Source organism: Macrobrachium rosenbergii, chromosome 32 (genome assembly GCF_040412425.1).
Source record: "Macrobrachium rosenbergii isolate ZJJX-2024 chromosome 32, ASM4041242v1, whole genome shotgun sequence".
Lineage (NCBI taxonomy): Eukaryota > Metazoa > Arthropoda > Malacostraca > Decapoda > Palaemonidae > Macrobrachium > Macrobrachium rosenbergii.
In genome coordinates this window covers 1,698,713-1,714,671 of record NC_089772.1, presented here as the reverse complement: position 1 = coordinate 1,714,671, position 15,959 = coordinate 1,698,713, and the positions used below count along the sequence as shown (strand labels likewise).

The 15,959-nt window shown below is 42.8% G+C and overlaps 1 protein-coding gene across 5 annotated transcripts in view; it reads right to left on the bottom strand.

The window, feature by feature from the left end:
- LOC136855612 (cell growth regulator with RING finger domain protein 1-like) overlaps positions 1 to 15,959 on the bottom strand; it is a 91,321-nt gene that overhangs the window by 32,077 nt on the left and 43,285 nt on the right. For all 5 annotated transcript variants that reach the window (XM_067132712.1, XM_067132715.1, XM_067132717.1 and 2 more), the window contains 2 exons: positions 15,299 to 15,464; positions 9,051 to 9,210 (listed from right to left, as the gene is read on the bottom strand). In XM_067132712.1, coding sequence (XP_066988813.1) covers positions 9,051 to 9,210; positions 15,299 to 15,464 — 326 coding nt within the window. The remainder of the gene's footprint in view (positions 1 to 9,050; positions 9,211 to 15,298; positions 15,465 to 15,959) is intronic.

Genomic DNA, 15,959 nt, shown 5'->3' with positions numbered 1-15,959 from the left:
CAAGGAAAAAGTGTCCATGGACTTGTGAGCAATGTCCTGAAGGTAGAAAGAAGTGAAGGTGGTCTGGTGTGACCACACCCCCACCTTCAGTACCTGAGGAACCAACAGATTCTTCCTGAATGCGAGGGACAGACCAATGCCCGACTTTGTGAGCTCTTGCTCGGAATGCATAGGTGTTCTCCTCGCCATCTGCAGTGTACAGTACACCCATTTCATCATTTCACCAAGCCAGAAAGAGATGGTGTTCTTGGATACCTCTTCTTGGTTGAGCCAGTACTAACAGAGTTGTCGACATTCAGGCCGGAGATGTCGAGTCCTCTTGAGGTAGTATTGCAGCACTCTAACAGGACAGAGTAGCATCTCGTCTGGATCATTAGCAACAAAGTCCTCTAGGGAGGGGACATTAAGGACTCGAATCTGGCATCAGGGACCAACGGATTCTGAGTCTTCACTATGAAATCCGGGATGAAATATAGTGTAATGGATCCCCATCCCCTCAAATGTTTAGCATCGAAGGAAAGTCCATGAAGATCATCTAATCTCTTTGCCGATGCCAGGGCAAGCAAGAAAACGTTCTTGAGAGTCAGATCCCTGTCTGGGGACTCGCATAAAGGCTTGTACGGTGCACAAGTCAGGCTCCTAAGAACAAGAGTCACATCCCACTCAGGTGGCCTGAGTTCCCTGGGAGGGCATAGACCTTTTGAAGCTTTTCATCAGCAAGGAAAACTCCTGCGAGGAGGAGATATCCACACTTGCGGCGTAGGACTAGGCCCAAGGCGGCCCTATAGCCGTTCACAGCTGAGACAGAGAAGCTTCTCTCGACGAAGAAAGATGAGAAAGTCAGCTACCTGCTGAATAGTAGTTCCACAGCAGAAGATTGCCCATTTTCCTTGGTACACCGCTCCAGAGGATTGATGAAGGTATCCAGACATTTCTGTCGCTGTGCAGTGAGAAAATCCTCTCACTCACAAGAGATGCTGGATAGTTTCCAGCCATGAATTGAAAGGGATTCCACTGACTGGTGGTACTGTTCTATGTGCGGTTGACACTGAAGGTTGTGCAGGGGGGAATCTCTCTCAGTGCCTCAGATAGTAGAGCTAGCAAGTCTGGATACCATACAGCACGTGGCCACTTGGGAGCCAAGTCTCATTCTGAGACTTGGGGTGATCATTGCCCTCTTGATCACCTTGTGAATAAGACAAAACAGAGGAAAGGCATATACGTCGAGGTTGTCCCAAGGGTGCTGGAAAGCATCCTCTGCAGTGGCCCATGGGTCTAGCACAACGAAACAAAACAACTGAAGTTTTCTGTTGTGACGAGAGGCAAACAGGTAGATGGATGGAAGACCCCAAAGTTCGAATAGCCTTCCTGTGATGTCTGTGTAAAGGGACCACTCTGTCCCTATCACCTGATCTTGGCAACAGCTTGTTTGCCACTACATTCATCTTGCCTGGAATGTATTCAGCTGACAGCTCTACTGAGAGTGCTACTGACCACTCATGCACCTGCACTGTCAACAGGTGTAGCAGAAGAGACACTAGGCCCCCTGCTTGTTGACATATGCCACTACTGTGGTGTTGTCACTCATCAACATCACAGAGTGTCCCATCACTCGATCCTGAAACTCTTGAAGAGCCAGGAAGGCTGCCTTGGGCTCCAGGATACTGATATGAAGGTGCTTGTCATTTTGACTCCACATACCTGAAATCAGCAACTCCTCCAGACGTGCTCCTCATCCCTCAGTCGAAGCATCTGAGAACAGAAGCATCTCGAGAGGGGGAGTGTGCAGAGACACTCCTATTGTGAGGTGCCTGTCATCTAGCCACCAGGCTAAGTCCTGTCTCACTTCTTCCATGAGAGGAATGGGAAAGGACGGGGGAGTCCCATGCCAGAGATCACAACTCCATCCTCCACTGAAGGGAACAAAGGTGAAGCCACACATGAGGGACCAGCTTCTCCAAGGACAACAGGTGGCCGGGAACGACTTGCCACTGCCGAGCTGGTTGCTCCTGTCAAGACAGGGACAACTGCATCGTCTTCCTGTACTTCCTGATATGTGAGTCTGAGGGGAAGACTCTCTCTGCTGCTGTATCTATCAGCATGCCCAGGTACTTTATCCTCTGCTTGGATATGAGATCAGACTTCTTGATATTTACCACAACCCCCAGGTCATGGCATAATTTGAGGAGGCGACCCCTGTCCTGGAGCAACTGTGATTGAGAGTTTGCCAGGACTAGCCAATTGTCGAGATACCTCAGCAGATATATCCCATGCGAATGGGCCCAAGGTGACACAAGGGTGAACACTCACATAAACACCTGGGGAGCAGTTGAGAGCCCGAAACAGTGCCATGAACTGGTGTACTGTCTCCCTGAGGATAAAACGTAGGTACTTGCATGAGGACAGATGGATGGGTATTTGAAAATACTCATCCTTCAGGTCCACTGTAAGCATGAAGTTGGGCTCCCTGATGGCCATGAGCAATGACCATGTCGTTTCCATTGTGAACTGAGTCTGGCGAACAAATTGGTTCAAGGGAGAGAGCTCTATGACCAGTCTCAAACCCCCTGTTGCTCTCTCTACGAGAGATTCAGCTGTAAAAGTCTAGGGACTGATATGTCACAAATTCCACAGTGCCTTTCTTCAGCATCACTTCTACCTCCGCCCGAAGGGCGAGGTCCTTCAGTGAGCCAGGAACATATTATGTTTGCAGATGGACCAGAATGTTGGTGAGGGGTGATTGAGACTTGAAGGGAAGTATATGGCCCTCCAGAAGGACATCCACTACCCAGGTCTTGGCTCCATATTGCTGCCATGTTGCCCACTGGCTCAACAGGCAACCCCCACCAACGGCAGCTTGTGGGGGGGAATCTCACCCCTAGCATCCTCCTCTCTTCTTTCTACTCTTGCCCCCTTTTCAAACAGGAAGGAGAATTAATTGAAAGCGGTGCAGTTTCACATCTTTCCTACTGGGGGCAGAAGGCTGGGTCTTCCCTGGGAACCCTTCGAAGCCTGGGTCTTCTTAGGGCCCATGGAGGAAGTGTTAGCCTGACCCGAGGGCCTGGCTGCAGCGGCAAGTGAAGACCCAGAAATCTTTTCCACTGCCTGGTGAACAAGTCATTCGTTAGCCTTGACACGACATTTGTCCACCGCAGCGTCTACCTGTTCTCAAGGGAAGAGAGAGGCAGACCCCAGCAACGGTCCATTCCATAGGGTCAATGCCGATTCCAGGCCCACGAACTGGATATCTGAGTCAGGACAGTGTCCCTCCCTCTTCAGTACCAAGTTTTCCCACAGGTTTGCTATCTGGTAGGCCAGGTAGGTAATAGCCCTACCTCCAGACTGGCACAGTCTCCCAAAGGTGGAATCCTCCCCCGGGGCTGTGGAACCTGAGGAAGTGGCAACCATGGACACTGATAAGAGACTGACTGGAAAGCTGCCATGGCAGTTAATTCCAGGTTCGCTGCTTCTTGCTGCGTGAGGGTGAGACCTTCCACACCAAGCTGCTGCAGCAACAGACCAGAACCTAGGCGAACCAGGTGCGGTTCAACCTGTTTTGTCAGCAGATAGTATCACTTCTGTTGAAGCAGAGGAGGAAGAAGTAGCTTGTCCAAGTGGTTGGAACGAAGAGAACTCTCCTGCCCAGATACTAGAGAGTTCACCTGTTCCAAAACCCCTTCAGTAAGCATGGACCATGGCAAGCCAACCAATGCCTTGGGTTGCTTCTTCATCCCCAGTAGGCTTCGGGCAGGATGGACGATCCACGGATGCGGCCATGGCCCCTTCCTCAAAACTGTTGTGCTGATGAACCAGCGCTACAATCTCTGCAAAGGTCCTCTGTATCTCGGGGGCGTCCTAGTCCTGAGGAAGAGGACCCTCGGGTCCTTCAAGGGCACGGTCCTCCTCTACTCTCCATGCAGAAGGGAGAACCTCGGCAGAACCCCCAGATCCCTGCTCGGCCACTTGGGCATACGACCAGGTTGATCTGAGAACTGAACCCGGAATGTAAGCCTTCCTGGTAGGGCTGCATTGGGAAGAAGTGTCCCAATCGCAGGCCTTTCTGTCTGGCTCACGACTCCCAGTATAACCCTAGAAAGTTGAGGGGACAAGTGAGAGGGATCAAGCACTCTTCCCTGTCCTATCCAAAGCCAAAGCCCTGGCAGGAGGGGAAAGCTGTGCGCGATAGCCAACTCACAGTGGCGATGGCTGCATGGGTCAAGGAGAGCGACCCCAAGCATGCGGACATAGGGGAGTGCTGTCCCGAGGAGAGCGCGCAGGCTCACATGAATATACCAGGAAGCTGTCACCGGGTGAGCAGACCCTTTCGCATAAACGCAAGTGGGGGCTGACCCAGGGAGAGTGATCGTGCACTCTGGGGTGTTAGCTGGGCTTCCCCCCAATGTGCTCCAGTCTTCTTTGAGGCTGTAGCCTCTAAATGAGAAGAAGACTCTGTGGGGGACCTCCCTGAATCTTCTCCACATGCACAGACTCTTGAGTCAGCTGCACCTGTACGGGACCCTGGCCACGTACTCAGGAGAGCACTGGCAGGTGAGGAAATAATTGCATGCTTACTCACCTCTCGAGCAAAGCCTGAACCAGCCCGTGGAGCTGACTCCACGTACTGGCAGAGGTGACTCAAGGTTTAGGCAAAACCCGAGTACCCAGGATGACACGGTCCTCCATGGAGGTACACGCACTTGGAGCTCCCAAATCACGATGATCAACAGTAGCTTTCTCTACTCGCGTGTCCAGAGAGACACGGATAGAGGTAGGCACTGAACCAGTCTTGGAAGATGACTTCCCAGAACTAGTATCGGATACGCGGGTCCCCTTGGAGGCCCGAGCACTCGATGCTATCGAGTCCCAGGGTCTCTGGGAGACCCATGACACAGTCCCCGTGTCCAAAGACTGGGGAGAGCTAGCCAGATATCCCTCTGTCTCCCATGTGGAGGGAGGCAGCCCTTCAGAAGCCCCATGATGGGCCTTCTTCAGGGTGGGAGAAGTTACCTTCTTCCTCCACTTGTGAGCTTTGGAAGAAGGAGAGGAGGTGGCAACAGACGATGACGATACCTTCCGACTCGTCTTCTTCGACTTTTTCTTCTTGGATATCTTCTTCAGGAGAGCGTGGAGGAGCTGATACTCAATGGAAGGGGGAGCAGAAGGCACACCAGAAGGATGGGCTACCACAGGGTAAACCATAGCAGGGACATGAGGGGATGTCTTGTCTATGACAGCAAGGGTCACCAAGGGTGGAGCATGCGTCGCTACACTGGTAGACTTAGCCATGGTATATACGAAACAGTAGCAGTTGTAACTGTTACTGCAGTGTGAGTCACAGGGGGCATCACAGGAGGATGGGAAGCCCTCAGGTGACTCATCAAGTCCTGCAACGAGGGAACACCTGAGAGGCCCAGAGAATGCCAGTCTCCAGGAGTTCCTCATTCTCCTCTACTCCTGAAACCAAAGTGGGGTTAGGGTTGGTAATCTCCCTTCTCTACGAAGGGGATTCCCCCCCCCCCAACCGAATGGAGACCACCGAGCAGAGGTTGTCCTGGTCACCAGCCCACCAATGCTGACTTCCATTTGACAAAGCAAGCAAAGACTGCCTGTACTTAAAACCCCTCTAAAAACACTTAGAACTGCCTATTTTGATAGTTCATATAAAAAAACCTCTAAACGTGCTTATACCATAAAAAAAAAAACTCTAAAAATGCTTATACCTGAGTATTTTAATAGTTTCATCACAAAAAGTGCATTTAGTCATGAAAATATGAAAATACAGTAATTAGTGAATATTTTTCAGCAAAAAATACTGCAAATGGGCGAATTTTCCACGAATAATGTGTATACAGTATACATTCCACAGAGAAATCTGCGAATGGGTGAGTCCGCAAATACGGGGGGTTTACTGTATACTCAGAATTTGTTACTGATTTTAGTTCTTATCTGTACGATATTCTGTGAGCTGTAATAGTAATTTTTCAAAATAAAAAAATTATTCAAAAAAACATGTATAACTTCGTAAAATTAGCATATTTTTATGAGCGTCCTAGAAAAGAGGCCCCTCACAGGGTTGGAAATATTCATTTTTCAACTTTGTGGAAAGTAAAAAAAATGTTTAAGAATTTTTTTGTTATACCATGTACTTGTTATACCATGTACATTTGCATAACTTCCTCTTTCCATTGTTGTGTTTTTTTTTAATTGGCCAACCTTAAATTCTGCCCAGTCTAGGGGTGTTCTTAATGTATATTTCAGCCCAGCCTGGAAAGGTTAAGTTTGTACCTGTTGAGGAGGTAAGTTCTTACTAATTTCATGGGAGGGATCAGCCATGGAGGAGTTTTAAGGTAATCAACTTTCAAGATCTGATTAAGATTTAAATTCTCCACTTGCTCTTTATAGCAAATATGGAAGGGCCTTGAGGAATATGATTTATGATTTAAAGAATTCTTGTTCAATGATTATATTACATGAAGTCTTAGGAGAATTTTGGATCCTTGTTAAATAATGAAGTCACTTTTCTACTTTGTAAAGATCCAGTGATAGCTGGTGCATAACAACATAAATCCTGTATTTTAATCAAAAGAAATATCAAAAGCAATTGATCAGATGCATAAACCAAAATAGCAGAATCTGAGAGCCATAATCCAATTTTCAACGGCATATTGCATTATACAGCTATAATAAAGATTTATCTACTCCCAATTAAAACTTAACACAATAAAATACCAAAAGATTTCTTAACTTTTCTTCCTGAATTTTCAATATAACCAGACAAAATACTATGCTATCAAAATTTAACACTTAAAAACAAACTTATTCACAGTGGATAAAATATCACCATTTTAAAACACCTTCTCTTTAAGTACAGTTCTTGTGAAATCCAGAGCAACAGTTTTCATGCTTAAATATCTAAAGCCATTCTTTGAGACCACCTCTGATGCTATGACATATAGTACAATGTCATCAATAAGCAAAGATCCTTTAAGCAGAGGAGAAACTGCTTCAAAGACACTATATGCAATAACATAACATGTCAGACTGGAACACCCCTGCCCTGCAGGACCCCTTCCTCTTGAAAATAAGAAGAGAACAAGGTGCTCCCTAATCACACTAAAATATCAATTGGATAAAATTTAGTTTAGAAACTGAATCGTGTTGCTTTTAATCCCAATCTTGTGAAGAAACCTAAGGATACCATGTTGCCATGTGGTATCATACGCCTCTTGTAAATAAGAAAAAAACAATAATTGTTTAACAGTCATTTGCAAAGCCTTGCTGGATCTGATATGACAGCTGTAACATAGAATTATCATAAAAGTTATTAAAAAAAAAAAAGCAGCTCAGAATATTTCAGCTTACCTCCTTTCCAAAAATGTAACCTTCAACAGATACTGTTTAGATTTGTACTCCACCAGCCACTAATGTAACAAATTTGTTTCACAACTTTTTTCATTTATGAACATTATAACAAAACACCTGCTACAGTATCAATATATTGTGCATATACTGTATAATATACCCAGCATTAGTAAATATGGGAGTGATAGGCAGAGTAACTTTCTTTGAAATGTCAACAAGATGTCATTTGAAAGTTTTGTATCTGATGTCACTGTCAAGTACTATTGTAGCACTGTATATTCAAACATTTCCTATTTAATGTTGTACTTATAGGATAACAAGTAGGTTGTTTACATCAATCAATTTTACATTATTGCTATTGCATTTATCTTGTAGATAAATTGTTGATATTTATGAATACATTACTTTTACATATAAATAGCATTTATAGTATGAATCATACCTACAGCATCTGTATAAATGTGATGTTCATTGTTAACTAAGAACTACAGTACTATAAGTTAAAAATTCACTCTTAAAGAACAGAAAGGAAATGTTTTGAAAGATGTGTAGTCAACAAATTTATCTTGATATAGCTTTGAAAATTAACTCCATTTACAAGGTCTATGATGAAAAAAATTCAGCATCATATGAATAAGTATGACAATCATTATTAAACAAAAAAATTGCCAATACAGTCAACCCCAGGTATTCACAGGGGATGCGTACCACGTCCCTCCACGAATAACTCAAATCCACAAATACTTATAACCCCTCTAAAAATGCTTATAACTGCCTATTCTGATAGTTCAATACACAAAAACAAAACTAAAAATACCTGAATATTTTAATAGTTTTATCACAGAAAGTGCATTTACTCACGAAAATTATATGAAAATACGGCAATTTGTGAATATTTCTCTATGAAAGATACCAAGAATAGGCAAATTTTCTGTAAATAATGTGTATATATTTCCAAAGAGAAATCCGCAAATAGGTGGTCGCAAATCCGGAACCAAGAATGGGCAGGGGTCCACTGAATGTAGTTTGATTACAAATTTAATCATAAAAAGTCAAAATGTCGAATGGTAAAAGCACACCCAAAGAATAGCTCAGATAGGTTTCTATGCAGCAATATTATGCTAGGCATACAAGATCATATTTTGTTATGAACTGCAGTCTACGAAGCTCAGACAAACACACACTAACTGTTCAACTGATTGGAAGACAGGTGGAGAGTGGAGCAGGGGGGCAGGATGAGTCAGAACCCACAATTACAAGGCTAGAAAGGCAAATATCATTTGGCTTTTTTCAGGATCCCCTATATCATTACTAATTTTGTTTGGAACCCCGATATATCCAGTAAGTAACAAAATCAAATAAGCTGAAGTCTATTACAGTACAGTAAGTTGAGGTGACAGTTAAAAAGAAGGTGATGAGTGGGAGCCAAGTATAAGACTGGCTAGTTTTCAAGTCTGAGTTTTACTGGAATTCAGCTGTATCCCAATGATTGCACAACTTACAACACCTCCCTCCCAAGTTAGCAGCAACTTCAATTAACTTCTGGGGGTATAAAGTAACTGCAACTTGAATAAGAAGTAAAGATTTCTGAAGTTCAAATTAGTAAACATTAATAAGGTGGACTTTCTCAGCCGTGCTGAATATCATAGCTGTGAAATTCTTAAAAATTAACTACAAAGCATACTAACCACATTACTGGGATCCACTTCTTCACCTGAGGAATCTTGTCGCACCATGCAGACAACTAAAGGGTACTTTTTTCGTGGTGATGATCCTAGACTTAAGGATGAGGGACTCACATTCTGGTTTAAGGTTTTATATATGAAGGCTCCATCTGATGCATCACACCTGATGAAATCTTTCTATGTTAACAATATAGCACAATGCTTTGATCTAGGATCAATTATCATAATAAAGTAATTTTATTATATTAATGGTATACATCTAGAATATGAGGAGGTTAAATCTGAAATGAGAGGTTAAAACTAGAGCTTGACAAACCTGGAAAAACTGAAAGATAACTGATATATATTTTTATGTTTTAATAATTTTCTGACTGGATTCTGGTTGTTGTTTCAACCAACCAGTCCCTTTTTTTTTTAATTTGTCTTATGCTTGTCTCTTGTGATGGGCATCGGTTCAACAAGTAATTTTCCAATTTTAATAAGGATATATATTTCTGTCAGCTTGTAAATTCAAAAACCTTGACCAGTTTGATTCTCCAAAGAAGGAATCAAAGTGAACCAAGGTTGAGTCAGGTCTATGTTTTCTTTTCTTTATTCTTTTAGACTCCAAAGGGCCCATAGTTGAAAAATTTGAACTATCTTTTGTTCCTTTTTTTAATGGGGACACAGGCACAGAAACATCTGGCTCAAAGGAGAATGGTTCCATTGTAACAATGCCCGGTCCTTTTTTCACAGGGATATCCTTTTTCTTGCATGGGTCGTCAACATTTGGAGAATTTTCAATCTCCAAGGTGGGTGCAGAGGTCATCATCTGTGCCAAAACAGTATCATCACAGGGCCCAGGGATACTCAACTCTTTATTCTTACTATTCATAAAGATCGAATAGAAAAAGAAAAAATAATAAACCTGAAAATGTCTGCCCCTACCCTACCCCACAGGGGATGGCACAATATGATTAAGAGGAGCTCAAGTGTAAGCCAAACCTGCTTGCTAGGACCGAGAGTAGTACAAGAATACAATCATCCCCACCCTAATCGCATTATGGGCAAACCGGATAGAATGCCGAGAATCCTATCCCCAGAGCCAGACGCCCCCTGGAATCCATGGCCCAGCCCCGCAGAACAGTTCTGCCCTTGAGATATCAATCTGATATCTCTCAGGTCTGAACATTATCAGGTAGTTGATGATCCTACCACAGTTCTCATTATTTAGCTTCAGGTATAAACCCAGTCCCAGCTAGGATATCTTTTCCCATTTAACAGGCCCAATAAATTTTTGCAAAAGAGGAAAATTCCAGAAAATTAGTCCAAGGAAATGTGTAATAATATATGAGACTCTTGGACTCAAACCCAGAAACAAATTCCTGGGGTTCAGAGCCACTTCACCACATCAAGGTGGTCCCACAACGAGGGGGTCGAAAGGTGTAACAGGAAGAAAACCTTGCAGTTACACTATGAATCAATTGTTAGGTGAGGGTGGAAAGTAAGATGGAAGAAAGAGAATGTGAAAGGAGGTACAGTAAAAGGAACGAAAGAGGTTGCAGCTAGGGGCAGAAGGCACGCTGCAAAGAACCTAAAGCAATGCCTACAGTGCACTGCATGACGTGCACTGACGGCACTAACTCCCTAAGGGGTTGCCCCCACGTTCCAAAGGCCAAAGCAACAGTAATCGAACGTGTAGGTGCAGAAGGGGGGGTGATAATTGCTGTCTTCTCTATGTCTTCCTTCGCTACTGGAACTTGGAAGTATCCCTTCAGCAGGTCTATTTTGGTGAAGACTTTGGCGCCATTCATTTGGTTGGTGATGTCTACTATGTTTGGCAACAAGTATCTGCCGGGCTTCGTTTTAACATTTAGGCGCTGATAGTCTCCATATGGCCGCCATGTTCCGTCAGGTTTTGGTACCATGTGGAGGGGGGGATGCCCAAGGGCTGGGGGATTTCTGGCATATTCCTGCCTTCTCCATTTCCCTGAATACTTGTTCGGCGTAGGTGAGTTTTTCTGGGGTCAAATGTCTGAAGTGGGTGTGGACTGGGGAACCTTTTGTTTCTATGTGGTACTGGATGTTGTTCTTTGCTGGTTTGGTCAAGTCATGCTGCAGGTCATCTTTGAAGACCTCTGGGAACTCCTGCAGGAGGCAGCGTATTTCTGGCAGTGGGGTGGCTGATGCGACGGGTAGAGTTTGTCGTATCTGCTGTTGTGGTGACGATACGGTGGTGTGTGGCTTTATTTCTTGTTGCGGTGATGAAACGGCAATGGGTGGCTTTATTTGTTGTTGCAGTGATGAAGCAGGGGCAGTTTTTGGGATCAGCTGTTGTGATGCTATGTCCACCAGCAGGTTGCATTCTTTCACGAAATCTGCTCCTAAAAGGGCTAACGTTACGTCTGCCGTGATGAACATCCAGCTGTAGCCTATCCCGTTGAATGACAGTTTCATGGTCCGCCTCCCGTATATCTTGAGTGGTGCTCTGCTAGTGGTGGATACGTGGATGTTGGTGGGTGGGGCAGGGTTGAGTTGTTTGTGCGGGCTGGCTGGCACGAGTGATTTGCATGCCCATGTGTCGATGAGGAATTCTTTGTTCAACCTCTCAACCCTTATGAAGAAGCACATTGAGCCTTGGCATTCGTACCTGAAAGAAAGACAGCAGAAAGCAGGCACAGCTTGTCTTACCTGGCAACCGGTATGCTCACCGCTGACATTTAGTTGTTTGGATTGCTGATGCGACCTTCTTACATGTTTTTTGAGAACAGGCAGCCTTTGTCAGATTTGTGAGCCTTTCTTCCAAACTTCCAATGGAAGAAGCACATCCCCTCAAGGTGGTTCGTTTTTCTTCTGCCTGGTCTTTCTGTTGTTGAATTGTTTGGGGAAGCTCCGCTTTTGGATATGAGCGGCCGGTTCCTCTGGGTCGCTGTCAGGTTCCGTGTTGGTTGATTGCTGGGACTGTAGTGGTGCTGCTGCTATGGGTGGCTGGGTGGGCTCCACTGTTCTGTGGGCCATGTGCACTGCATCGACAAATGTCAGGAATTCTTTGAGCGGCATGGTGGAGGCGTTGGGCATGGCCGCCACTGTTTGGCGGGCCAGCTTTGTGAGAAGGACCTCTCTCACAAGGTCCAGGATTGACCTGGGTTGGCCGTCAGAAGCGCAAAGCGTTACCAGCCACCGCCATTGCTTGCAGACGTGCGATGGCCGCTCGCCTCCAATGGCTGCCCCCACATTGTCCAGGAACTTCTTGGCTCTTAGGGCAGGTGGCATGCTGAAGGATGACTTCACCTGGTCCTTCAGTGAATCATAGGTGACAGGTTTTAAGTTCTGTGACCCATTCTGCAACTCGTTCGAAAATGTTGTCTGGCAGGAATTCGAGGACGGTGTCTGATTTGTGTGCTGAGGAGGTGATTTTCTTCAACCGAAAGATTATCTCCGCCCTGAAGAACCAAGCTTCTGGGTTGTGGGGCGTGAAGGGGGGCAGACGTATGGAGGCAGCGGAAATGCTGTCACTGGAGAGGCTGTCATCGTTGGGCTGGTCATCTCCGTGGTCACCAATGTGTAAGAGGCAGCATCTACAAATTTACTAATTTATTCAAAACAACAAACAGAAAGGTCAAGGGCTCTAGCGAGCGGAAATGTAGAACCTAACACGAGGCTAATAAAATAGAGGCAGTCCCCGGTTTATGACGGGGGGTTCCGTTTTTCCGTCGTGTCAAAAAATGAATCGTCAAAAAAGAAAAACCGAAAATCGTCAAAACCCTAAGAAAATATATCTGGCAGGTAAGTCTTACAAAATGATATTTTTTTAATGCTTTACCTGGTGTATTGAAAATGATGTAAACTGCATTTTTATTGAGTTTTTCATCAAAAACCTCAAAAACCTCCAAATTTTTATTATTCTGCCGTTTTGGAGCCATATTTCTTCCGTCGGATCAGCGTACGATGCGTTAGAACCCTGGAACATGTGTCGTAAACCGGGAAATAATTTCTGATGAACATATTTGCAAACCGTCGTAACCTCGGAACGTCGTAAGTCGGACCTGTCGTAAACCGGGAACTACCTGAGATTAACCTTTAATGGATGGGTATCATCATATGAGTCTCATAACAGGTTTTGAGTGATGGATGGAGTAACTCACATGATTATTGATATTATATGCCATACGATTTGGATGAATTTAGCGGGAAAGATGTTCATAGCACTTCAAAGGTCCATAAATGACTTATGGCAACAAAAGTAGCTCAACTCAGGACAGAGGGTGATCAGTGTGCCTTGAGACTTGACAGGGGAATGAATTGCCCTTCTCTATCCATGACGTCTTTTTATTTATTTGCTCATAAATATACCCAGGGTTTTCTGTTGGTTTTAGTTCTTACCTTTCATGATAGTATGTCAGCTATAATTGTAATTTTGCAAAGAAAAGTGCAAAGAAGTATTAGAAAAAACATGTATCCCTCACAAAAAGTTACTGAATCTCCCCCATCTCAGTAAATCTCATAAATATTTTACAACAATATACTCAAAATCTGTTACTGATTTTATTTCTTATCTGTTATGACACTGTGTGAGCTGTAATTATAATTTTTCAAAATACAATAAAATAAATTATTACAAAAAATATGTATAACTTTCAACTTCCCGTGGAAGGTAGGGAAAAATTTGTAGAATTTTTTTCTTACATAATGTGCATCTGCTTATCTTCCTCTTTCCATTGATATGTTTTTCCACTGATGTGTTTTTTCTTAAATTTGCCAACCTTAAAGTCTGCTTGGTCTGGGGGTGTGCTTGATATACATTTAGCCCGTCCCATAAGGGTTAATATACAGTCAACTACAGTATACAGTATTTGCTTGAGAATAGAGAATGGTACAAAATTCCATATACGGGTTGCAAACAGAGTTCTGATAAATATAGCTGAAAAGCTGACATTGTATTGCCTCTATTAGGAATGATACAGTTCATTTGATGTGACATTATTACGAACGACAGTCCAGTATACATAAAAAGGATGTATGATGTCGGCTGTGTTTCTTATATGCGTGAGCTTGGCGCGTATGTCAGATGCTTGTTTTGAGGAGCGGATGCCCGTAGGGTATGAGTTTGGACAGCCAGGTAAGATGGACAATTGTGTAGGTCCGTGTGGGATCATACAATGTAACACTACATTATAGTATTTAGCACAATACTGTACTGCAATGAATAAATGTCAATAAAAATACTGTATGAAAGAGGAAGACTGAGGGAGGGGCACACCACATTTTGTAGTTTACCTTAAAACAATGCATACTTGTTCTATACACATGCACACATACACAGACTGAAAAAGATATGCATGTAATACTTGACTGTTGTATTAAGTACAATTCTATACTGCATTAAATCCTGCATCACAGAAAGAGAGTGGGGGGCACAGTATGTGCATGGAGTTTCATACACGTGCACACAAACAGACTGAAAATATATGTAAGTAACATTACATCACTGTAGTAATACTGTACTGCATTAAATAAATATAAAAGACAAAACAATATACATGAGAGAGAGAGAGACAGGGAGGGAACAATTAGAGGAAAGTGTTTCATATTTAAACACACACAAAGATTTTTATTGTCTTTAATATCTTTTGTGTATTTTATGTCTTATGTCAGCTTAAGTTGGTACACAGAACTACTACAGTCAGCTATGCTTTTATTAGGCTACACTGTAAAGTACAATATTTTACGTTACGTTCAGAAGCAGTTCATCCTGTGACTGTATCTTTAAAACTGGATGATAAGTAAATCAATATTTCAAATTGAATGATAATTACAAAATACCAGTTAAGATAGATTATTAATTGCTTTATATGGAATTGCTGTTCACTATAGGATATATGAGAGGTATCCCCGGTATTGTGTGCTTCCAGGGTGCCGTATCATGTAGGCTATATATTTCAATACTCGTGAGATGGGCAGACCTAACTGTCTGTAAGTTGAAGTGACACTAGTTCAACTGAATCACTTTGTCACATTTCTAGAAACTCTTGGCGAAGACTCTTTTTTCAAATGAGAGGTGAAAACTGAAGCAAGATAAATTTAATGAAGTTGGATAGCTAGATGGGAAGACACCAAAAAAGAATGGATAAAAAGTATAAAAGGCAGAAAGGAATTCTGCTGGGAGCAAAGGGCACTTGCAAGAACCTTTAATATCATCTACACTGTGCCATGTATGCATACTGTAAGTGGTATTTTCCTATAAAGATATAAAAAAACCAAAAGCATCAAACCTTTCAGGTTCATTGATGATCTCTGCATTAAGTGGAGAGTTTTCAATAAGATCCAAGTAGAAGCCTGACCAAGGACCACCCATTAATGAGTGCAAGTGATCTTGCATGACACCCCAGTAACTTCGAAATGTGTATGACACATCACTCCTGATCTTCAAGTGAACATCTGAAGGCATTATAGAACATTTCACGTTAATATATCAGGTCAAAAATGTAATCTAAGACAATAATTAGAATTATACTATCAATGTTTAATGTTTCAACATAGCTAATGGATACAGACAGAAATCAATTGTACAGACATTACTGTTACATTATAAAGTACATGTCAAAAATGCAATCTGAGACAATAATTATAACTACATTATCAATATTTAATATTTCAACATATGTAATGGATACAGACAGATATCAGCTGTACAGACATTACAAAAACTTTTATTGGTCTGAGTAACTTTTAGTTAGAAATAAATGTCAAAAAATACTCAAATACACTTATACTGTAATCCTGCTTTAAAGGTTATTGCTTAAAATTCATAATATAAAAACTAATTCTTGATACAAACAAATGTTTTAAGGAAGACACAAATTACTAGAAAACATAGAAAGAATTGTAAGCATTCTTGCATCAAGTCTGTAAAACATATGATGACATCTTTAA